Here is a 10,978-nt window from a genome sequence, read left to right as displayed (position 1 = left end):
ATTCATTCCTTAAATGAGAACTTTGAGACAAAAGCAGAAATTTTCATAACTTATTGAAATAATAAAATAAAAATACTGGCCCAACATGCCAACATATAAACATCATTTCTATCACAGATATTTGAAATAACAATAAGTACATACATAATACTGACAACTATCTATATATCTATATCTATAATATACTATATACATATTTTACATAGGCCTTTTTAAATTTTGACATGTTTAATGCTAAACTGCTTGCTGAAATTTCTTTGTAAGCACTTCATTCAGCTGTTCTACCATTCATTTTGAGATTCTACTGAAAATAGTGGTTTCCACTTGCGAAACAGAAGTATATGGCAAACACAAAGCATTTAAGTCACTTAGTGAAAAGTCAATTTTCATTCCAGCAAACCATAACAGCCTGTTGTTCTAAAGTTTTTAAGTTCAAGACATGCTGGCACTAATATATAACACCTAGCAGAAATCAAACACGAAACATGTAATAAAATATGTGTGCTGATAGACACGAATACTATGCATAAAGCATTTCAAACATGCTATTACAGGTAATGTAGTCTGTTTTATTCATTTGATTAAAAAGTAACACAAGAGTTTTCCTTTACTAATTTTCTGTGGTGCCCTTACGTGCATTAAAATTATGGTGTACTAGCCCACAGAAAAAACATGAAACAAATATTTCATCAGATATTTCATGTTTCATGGTGTGACAACTGCTTGCTTAAATGCACAAATTCTCTAAAACTAAAGTAAATAAGTCAGATGTGAAATATATAAGCTACCCATGTGACTAAATTGGATATTACTTAAGAAAGTGATCTAAAATCAGTAATTATTAGACCTAAAATAAATTGTATATTCTATTTTACAAGTATGCTAAAAAATAAACAATAGTATCTGTAGCATTTGGCACAAATAATTAATACTTGATAATAACTAGAGAAAATAATAATAAATACTAAAATAAATACAAACTAAATCATAAATAAATACAAATTGTTATATACAATTACAACAACTAAGACTTAAGCACTTGACAAAGTTAAAATAGATCTTTGGTTATCATCAACCGAAAAAGAAAGAATAAGTTACCTTTAAAAACTAAAGCTGAATAAATTATTGAAATAGAATTCTTAAAATATCTTAAAGTAAATAGCAAGTTACATAAGTAAAAACCAATGAGATCATGTATACAGTGGATGGAATAAAGGTTGCACTCGATTGGTGAGTTCGGAACATGTTCAAATTCTAGCCTCAAATGAACGTACGGAAGCAAGTTGTCACATTCAAACTTTTTCCATTTATTTCTTTCTCTGCCATTTTAAATTCTGTCTAAACCTACTATTTTTTAGAAAAACATGGCACAAGTGCTGAAATCTGAACATCGGGTTGCTTCCAGTGCAGAACTCACCAATCGAGCACCCCCAAAAGACAGACAATTGTTTTCCTCTATTGGAAATTTATTGTTATAACATAACAGGCAACATGGGCTATCTGAATCATTCAAGAACAAATTGTTACAAAAACAATTAAAATAACCTACTAAATAAAACTTGTATATTTGACCTTACTGCTAAGTATTGATCCAACGTTCCAATAGTAAACAAAATAGAACTTAGAACTAAGAACAATTTAGAAAAATCATAAATGAGCTCGCCTTTATAAGAAGTAAGGTTTTAAAAAATATTTGAAGGAATGATTAAAAATAAATAATAAATATAGGAGTTATAGTTCAACATCTGCTCCTTCCGGTACTGATTGTAATAGTGGATTACTATTACGTTCTCTGTCTAAATATCGGTAGGTATCAGAGTCACGTAAACCCCCACTATAAGGTTTAAACGTATTCTGAGACTCAGTACTAGATCTTAAAGTGGATAAATCTAACGGTGGAATCTCGTTGGGTCTTTTTCTCATTTGTATAGGTGTTAGAGGTAGAGATTGAAAACCATTGGAATAATCTAAAGAACCATCACGATTCAATTTTGCCGACTCATTCAAGGTAAACATTGTAGTTGTATTAAGTTCATTATTACTATCATCATCACTGAGTTGACGTGTGTTTTGTTTTTTCTTCTTCTTTTTCTTGGATTTCCTAACATTGTTATTGTTTGGTGATTGGTTATATTGACTTGCAGGAGAATTGGAATAACCTCCTGTCATATAGGCACCACTATCATAGGACTGTCTATCTATAGATTTATTGTGGTTGATTTCTTCTAAGGATTCAGCAGTATCTGAGTTGTTGTCAGTGGGTCTAGTCTTTGGTATAGGTAATGTTCTGTGATGAGAGGAATGTACTTTATGATTTGGTGATTCTGTATAGACAGGAGTTTTATATAGCCCTTTATTACCTACAAAAATAAAGTGTGTTTCCAGCTGACCTTTTTGACAAAAATATATAACAATCTACTGCTTCTTTTCATCCATTTTTATAAGCATTTGGAACTATTTTATATGATGATGTATATTTTGCCTTTCAGGTTTGTTTTTCTATTTATAATTGATGCACTAAATGCCGCAATTTAACTGATAGATAAAATTGAAAACCATTATCTTCAAGACTAATATCATTAGTTTAAATTTGTCCTCTCTAAGAATCATCATCACAAAATCAAATATCCTGGATTTTTATGAACTACATTCAAATTACTTCAAGGAAATATAAACTAAGGATATAAAAATATGGTATCATACCAATAGTAGCAATATCATGATCATCTAATTCTGGTAATGATTTTCTTTTTCTTCTTTTTAATTTCTTAATTTTTGTTCTCTCTTCTTCTTCCGAATGCCTATTCTAAAAACAAAATATGTTATATGTTAAATTCTTGACCATAATCATCCACCGAGGGGAAAAACATGCTTTCAAATATAAAGTACACATACAACCAGATACCAAAATATTCAGGATTATTCTGTATTCGTTGTACAAAATATACTTTGTTTTAGCAGTGGGAATCTTACCTACTCGGAAGGAAGCAAGGTTCCATCCTACAAATACCATATATTATAACATATTATAAAGAGTATATTTACCATATTTCTATTAAAATGTTTAATAGGACTAGTTGATGGTGGAGGTGTTTCATTCTCTTCTAATCTCTCTCTTTTCTCTAAAGCTCTACTATATTCTCGTAAATGATTTCTTTCTCTACATATATTGAACATCAGTTTAATTGCTAATATCATATGACTGCCCTTAACAGCGACGGGTTAATGTGACGCAAACAATAGGTGCATTCCGAGGCATTCCACCTATCACATGGAAAGGGCAGCCACATGATTGGTTAATACAGAGGTCAAGCAAGGAAGTTAGGTCTTTTTCTAATTAGACTTCTATCATGTCTTTCATGTCTATGATATTTGATAAATTATAGCTATCAATGAGATGTAAAGGTATCTCCTGGTTTTGGTTGGCCGCATTACTTCAATGTCAAAGTTCACAATTATTAAAGAATCAAATTTAACGAAAGACATGCAGCAACAAAAGGGGCCAAGAAGCCGCACTACTGGTAAGTTCTGCACATTTAGACATTCACTAAAACAAGTTGAAAGTTCAGAATGTCTTTCACCTGTGCCAGAAATAGTAGGTGCAGAAAGAATTCAAAATGGCAGAGAAAGGAAAAGAAGTTGAAATTATGAATGTGACATAATCTGGTTCTGTACAGTTTGATTGAGGCCAAAATTGGAACAAACGGAACCTGTTCATATCTCACCAATCAAGCGCCACCGAAGAAGTCTAATTTTTTACATACCTATTCACACGTCCATCCACCATATCAGTTTCTCCTTTAGTTCGTGTTACTGTAGGAGTTATTCTATTTCCCTAAACAGATAAAAAATAAATAATCTGAAAATACCATATTTAATCCAAGGAAATTTCCACATTTAATCTAAATACTGTTAATCATTCCTCCCATACTTGACATGATTAAACTTCCAGAAATAAGATTGAAAGTCAATAATTACCTTGGATCTAAAACTATTTTTAGGTGGAGAATAATTTGTTTCTTCTGAATTCCTCACACCTTCTCGTTCTCTCATTTTAACAATATAATCAAATGTACTCATTCCTTTACACACTGTAACAAAAAACGTTTAACTTTTAAAAAGCTACAACTGTTACAACACAAAGTGGCAGTGGACTAGCTAGTGCGATAACAAGCAATTAAGTACCTTGAGTTAGAAACCTCACCAAGGTTAGGAAAATTCTGATGCCAGTCAGTGCCTCTGAATGTCTGCCTAGTGTCAACTTCTACAGTATTAATCAACATTGGCATTGAGAATAGAAATACTTTAGCTGGTTTAGGGCACTCAATTTGTCTGACAACCATAAAATCAAAATATATTCCAAGACAAAAGGAACACATACTTACTCAAATAAACATGAAAACTAAAAAGATGAACTAATAAAATCAATGCTAACAAAGCTAAAATACCAGTTATAGCAACAATTGTTAACCATATATCATCTAATACAGGTTGATGTATCGCTTTAAATACTGAAACCAAACCATTATAGGATCATACACCAAACATTCATAGCACTATAAGCCAAATTGGAATTTAGGAATTGAAGAGAAAATAACTAGACACAGCTATATGGATTACAATTAATTCACTATATTTGTGTCATTTTGACCGTCTTCATTAGCCCACAAGGTGCAGAAAAGTAGGACGTAAAACTCCATTCATTTCATTTCATTTGTGTGATTTTGATAATGATATTCTCATCTTTATCAAACAATAGCGCTACTTCTCTCTTGTAAAATAACAATGCTTTTATTGGTGGGGGCACGCTCTCTTGTCAAAAGTTTTGGTGATCAGATCTAGTTTGATTTTATAAATCCTGTCGGCAATGCAATAATCTGGTCGTGGAAGGTTGGGCACAAGTGACAATTTACTCAAGATTTGAGTCAGCGACAAAATTTTGCAACCAAGAGTATTCATGAGCCCACACCCTACAAGTAATTTAGTTAAAAAATAAAAACTGATCATACCTGCTGCAGATTGACTAATGTTCGATGATTTGGAGATTATTTCTGAAAAAAAAATGTGATGTTCAATGATAATAACCATGCACGTGCCATTTTGGCTCCTGAAACATGTGTCATTTAAACAATGTTGCAATATGATTAAAGAAATAGGTTGAAAAAGCCTAATGTACTATTCTACCACAGGCTCGATTTAATCAGCTTACATCCAGGTTAGTTAGCTAATTGGAATTGGAATTCGACCAGCCTGTATACATACACCAAAACACCCGGATAACTATAACAAAATATAAATATTACCATTGTAAGGCTCCAGCATATCTCCTGTATCTTTATCAATAAAATAACCAATAAAATCAACTAATGCTACACATACTATCATTATAGTTCCTATTAAACCACTGACTAATGTACATAAAAACCATCTGCAAAAAAATAACATTAACATTCACCAATAATTTCAACTACAAGTTTTAATGATCAAAGATTAAGTCATTTGCTGCAATAAAAATGCATCAACAGTGATATTTACTTGTCACCCAATTTGAAGTATATTGCTCTGCTCACTTCGGTCTAAAACATTACCAAAATTACTTTCCATTACATTACAATGACATAAAAATATTTATTGTGTTTATTACCGAAAGAATATTCACTTCAAATCCCTGCAGAATAAGTTAACTAACCTATAGTTTCGACTTCCTACACAATTATTTAACCATTTACAATGATGATCAAAACCTCCAATACATTTATTACATCCACTGCAATGTTTGGACTTCGGGCCCCTTAAATGAAACACACATAAAATTTCATTTTTTGTTACAAAGACAATTGTGTATTTTAAAAACTTTGCACAAAGCTACAAGAAATGCATTTATAATGAATAAAAAATGACTATTGACAAAGTTCATTTTAATTATGTTTTCTGCCATGCACAAAGCTAATTGAAGGCAGCTTCTATAAATAAAAGCTTTGTGAAATTCATCGTAACCTTGAGAAAATCTTACTTTCAAGGTCGTTACAGTATAACTTGCTAATCTTGGGTTGTCATATGAAAAGGTTATTTTGGTCACAATGACATTAATGATACATATAGGTTTCAAAAGAATTTGTTTTACCAGTGAAAAGTGAGATACCCTAACGACTTACACATGTACTTCACATAAATAACAGTACTGGTTCTCTATCACATGGGGATGTTTCTTTCTATCAAACTTTCCTGTAGGTCCATCAGTTATCTTCTTTAATACAGCAGGATCTGCTGGATTGATGGTTGCTGCTACAAAATGGCTGATTATATGTACTGCACAGCCTAAAGCATTGATCTTTGTATTGTTAAAGAAATGTTGAAAATGAAACATGCAAATTAGTCTCAGTGTGTGGTCCCTAAGAATATCATAAGAAATGGAGATAATTCACACACGGATTTGAAACTTAAATTTCAGCGCAAATTTTTGGTTTTTGAGCAGTTAACACTCTTACTGATAAGCATGTACCTAAACAATTCCAGTTTTTGAGCATCTGAAGTGTGATTGATAAAACGAATGCCGGATGTCCCTTTAAAGAAAATTTTATTTAAAAGGATACGATATATGCTGCTGGTTGCCATTCTGATATTAAGGCTGGAACTAATGTTGTAAAATATATCAGTATAAAATATAAAACCACAATCCAGGCTACGAATTGTAGAGGATGTGGAGGTAAAGACCAGCCATTTTTCCTGCTGTTTTCATGATAGACATGAACTTCTGGAGCCATATCTGTAAAGAAAGAGAACAAGGGTTACTCACTGGTTAGTTCTGATTATGTGTCACTAAGTTGGGATCATTAAGTGAGTGAAAAGGTCAGATTAACATGACATATTTACTTGTTGACAAGCTACCAAAATGTAAATCAAATTTTTAATTGATTTAGCATGTTAGACTATAGAATTAAGATTTAATTACACTCATCAAATTAAAGGATTATATAGTTTTAGCATTCAACTACTTTAGTGATTAAATCAATCAAATCCATTATTAGGTTAAATATTATAACCAGAACAAAATGCTCAAATCTACATGAAACTACTAAATCACAGCTTATCTTTATGCACATTAAAATTTGATTTAGTTAGTTATTTAGAACCATAGTCAAGTGAACATAACAACATAACATTGCTTTTATCAATAATCACCTAAAAGAAGTTGAAATTGATATTTTCAGGCTTATAAACTTATTTATTTTACAGTTTTCTGTCAAGTTCTATTGTTGAGTCTTCTTAGTTTTAACCCTTATCCAAAGAAGCAAACTTTATGAATTCACAAAAATGAAGTGAATGGCATTTTCAAAACATTCTACAATTCTGCAACTAAAGGGCCAATGATTATGAAGACATGCAATTGCACGCAGAGAGTGCAGTAAGTGCCAAGACAGTGGCATATGCCTACTTTTTTTGATTTCCAACTGATCTTTAACTTTAATGTGCACACAGGGCTTTAGTCTATTGCCCCATTCAACAACTAGACCTTATTCCATGTCAGTCCCTCTGACCTGAAGTCTGAAGGCTGAAGCACTGATTAGTGATAGCCTAGAAGAGGGTTAACTAAACAGTTCAGTTTGAAAAATCTGATGGTTAAGGAACTGCAGAAATAATGATTCATGTAGAAAAGGCCTATCAATAATGTTGACTTATAAAACATTATTCTAAGTTAAGATTTATTGTCGCGGAATGCCGTTGACAGACACTGTCGCCGTCGGTGTCAACTGTCAATCATTCCAAAAACAAAAAATATCCAGACTTTCTTTTCCAAATTTACAAAGTAATAGTATTTAAATTCATACTTCATAAGCTCCTTTAGCCGGCCTGTGTTTGTAGGGAATATTCCATAGCTTCACAAATTAATCAATACTTTCCCAGGGATACACTATTTGTAATTGTCATCATAAATAATGTTCAGTCTTCTTTTTCAGCCATCTTGAATCTAAGGTAATTTCATAACCGCATAACATATTTTGATTATATAAAAAGTAGTTCCCCATTTTGTTTTGAAAATGAATGGATGATGATTATATACTTTCTTTTTCGGCATTGTTATCTGATTGGAATAAATATTCATTAATTCTTTTAATAAAAGGCACAATATAATGTTGTATGTGCTCAGAAAGATAAATAAAAATTTTACTGTGGAGGAATTTCAAAGGCATGTTTATCCAGACACTAGATGTACCTTGAGACAAAACGACCTTTGGACATCTCATAACGATACTTCGACCAGATAAATCGAAATAAATATTTTAGGGCGTCTTTGAAATATTCTTCATCAATATACCCCAGTTGAACTTCAGACTTTAGTGGTCTCTTTGCTTCCAATACAGTCTACCCATAGCGCAGACTAATGCCAAAGGATAGGCTAAAAGATATCTTCACTATGTCAAGCTATTACGAACTTCGTCTACTAACATGGCTATCCTATTGTCATTGTTTGTAAACTTTTTGTTTTAAAAATTGCGTTTTCTGCAATTGTGAGGAACTATTGCCGTTTAGTCTAGAAATAGCTGAATTCCCCCTCCTTGTGTCGTCCTCACTCATGACCATCATTCTCTTCTATCTCCAACATTACCTTCTACCCGCACTGCATGCTATAATATAACATAAGTTTACTTTTTCTTCTTTCCCACACTCTCGGCCTTTCCCTTTTCCTCTCTCTATTTCTCAAATCTATGTCTAATACTTCCTTTCTGTTTATTTCCTATTTCTTGTAGCTACGCCCAAGTCGACTAAATTCAATGATTCATCATATTTTTCGTTTATCTGTCATGAGTACGACCTTGAAAATTCAAGGATTATATGCCTATGCGTATAGGGAAATTATAATGAAAAGCATTTTTTAGCTGTAAAGGAAGAATTAAACGGTTGCACCCGCTATCTACTATATATATATTAAATACCCAGGCATGCTATAAAATCTTGTGCCAAATGAGATGTTAGCAAAAAAAAAACATATGATGAAGTTAAACTTTATTTATCAATTACAAAATTCTTTCTGGTTGTATTTCAGTTGGGGATCCTGGGTCACCCTCTAGAATATCTTGTTCTTTCATACATGTTATAAATTCTGAAAATATATAACGATTTAGATGATTCAGTATTTTGACGATGTGTGCTTTTGAATACAAATGCAATGCAAAAAAATACAGCCATTCTATCAATCATTTGGTCCTATCTTTGTCCTTATTCAATAATTGACAAAGCCAAAATATTGCAACTTGAAGCGAGTTGCAACATATTTGCTTTGTCAATTATTGAATAATCAATCCCGCCCCGCTTTACCAAACATTTTACGAGCGATTCGGCGTAAGTATTTTATCTACTCTTAAAATACGAAAAACAATAATCGTAAATTTTTTGGAGGAACGGGTGCTACGGCTTCCTGATACTATGTTTTACTCAACATATGATCGCAGTGTTGATGCGACCGTTTCATAAAAGGTTGTGTCAATCTCGATTGTCCATCCATCAATATAAGCTTATACAATGCAGATGAACATAATACGATTGCACTGAAATCAACATTTTCTTTTCCAGAACACAATAGATTTTAGACCGATCTTATACCCCTGCACGATGGCGTTCATAATCATAATTGACATTACCTTCAAAATCTATTCTACCATCCCCATCTATATCAACCTCCGCTATCATCTCATCAACTGTAAGAAAAAAATATCATCATCTTGTAAAAACTATAGTTCGAGGATCTGGAATTTTTGTTTTTTTGTCTTTCCAGACATTTTTATGAGCAAACAAACTAGAAAAGAACGCGACAATTGTAGATGAAAATATCACATATTATCATTCTCTACAGTATAATCTGAAACATTGTTAATGCAATTTTCTCATCTGGAATGACATTAGCATTAAGTCTGGAGAGAAAGCTATTCTTCTGAAGACCAATTACAATATTTCCAGGTTAACGTTAAGGGAATTGAAAAATAAAATTTCTTTTCTTTTTCTTTTCACTGAGGAAAACTACACTTCTATTTAAATTATCGCCAATTCCAGTCTGCGGTTCCTGTAATTTCATAGAAGCTTGATTAGATTATGATGTCAATGCACAATGTGTATTGTACAATTTTTGGCTTGAATTTTTTTTGTTACTGTGATAATCTGGCATTTCTTTTCTATATTACAGGAACCAAACTCACCAGATAGTAATTAGAATGTTGTAAAGCCAAGATATCAGTGTCCCCCAATGAGATGAAGCCGATGTCTGACAGTCTGGTTACAACATGTTGTCCATCTTCACAATGTCAAGCTATTATGACTTTCAGCTTATGATTTGACTCCAACAGACACCTTTCTCGTATCCCGGAATGCAGCGATTTGACTGGTTGTACGTCAGCCAATACAGCCAATCAGTGCCCTCGACAGAAGGATTATTAAACTTATGGCTTTACAGACTTTTGTCGAGACCTCTCATTGGCTGTATTTGCTAGCGTACAATTCAATAAAATCACAGCATTTGCAAACTTCAATGGTACAAGGCCGATATTGGAGTCAAGGTATAAACTGAAGGTCGTAATAGTTTGACATTGTGAAGAAGCATGTATGCATACTTATTTCTACCCTCCCAAACGCTAGTCGTATACTAACTTTCTTCCTCTGTTAGATCTTCTCCCATACATTGTAAAACACATCTTAGATCAGACGGAGTGATATAGCCACATCCAGATTTATCAAAAACCTGAAAATAAGAAAACTTTATAATTCAAACTACAAAATAATATGCTGTTCACTGAGCTTATAAATATATATAACAATAATTTCCGAAGCTGTAAGATTCTTGAGAAATAAGTTTACAACAAGCATACAGGCACTTGAAAATGTTACTGTTAGATGCAACGCAAAAGAAATGAAAAGGGCCAGAACGTAAAACTCCATCTAATTCAATTTTGTTTTGGGTGGGGTGGGGGGGGGGGGGGGGGGGATT

General features: G+C 32.6%; 2 protein-coding genes across 2 annotated transcripts in view; both read right to left on the bottom strand.

The window, feature by feature from the left end:
* Positions 1 to 5,655: 5,655 nt before the first annotated feature.
* LOTGIDRAFT_124446 (hypothetical protein) lies at positions 5,656 to 6,764 on the bottom strand (the record flags this gene model as incomplete). Its single annotated transcript, XM_009061295.1, has 3 exons — positions 5,656 to 5,791; positions 6,156 to 6,331; positions 6,594 to 6,764. 3 exons carry the CDS (start codon positions 6,762 to 6,764, stop codon positions 5,656 to 5,658), a joined length of 483 nt encoding a protein of 160 aa, XP_009059543.1.
* Positions 6,765 to 8,993: 2,229 nt separating this feature from the next.
* The window catches only part of LOTGIDRAFT_192654 (hypothetical protein), a 7,900-nt gene continuing 5,915 nt past the window's right edge, over positions 8,994 to 10,978 (bottom strand). The window contains exons 5-7 of the mRNA XM_009061294.1: positions 10,642 to 10,732; positions 9,642 to 9,698; positions 8,994 to 9,103 (exon numbers count right to left, since the gene is read on the bottom strand). Coding sequence (XP_009059542.1) covers positions 9,018 to 9,103; positions 9,642 to 9,698; positions 10,642 to 10,732 — 234 coding nt within the window. The 3' untranslated portion in view covers positions 8,994 to 9,017. The remainder of the gene's footprint in view (positions 9,104 to 9,641; positions 9,699 to 10,641; positions 10,733 to 10,978) is intronic.

Source organism: Lottia gigantea (genome assembly GCF_000327385.1).
Source record: "Lottia gigantea unplaced genomic scaffold LOTGIsca_47, whole genome shotgun sequence".
NCBI classification, from domain to species: domain Eukaryota; kingdom Metazoa; phylum Mollusca; class Gastropoda; family Lottiidae; genus Lottia; species Lottia gigantea.
The sequence above is the reverse complement of the archived record's forward strand: the minus strand, read 5'-3'. Positions and strand labels throughout refer to the sequence as shown.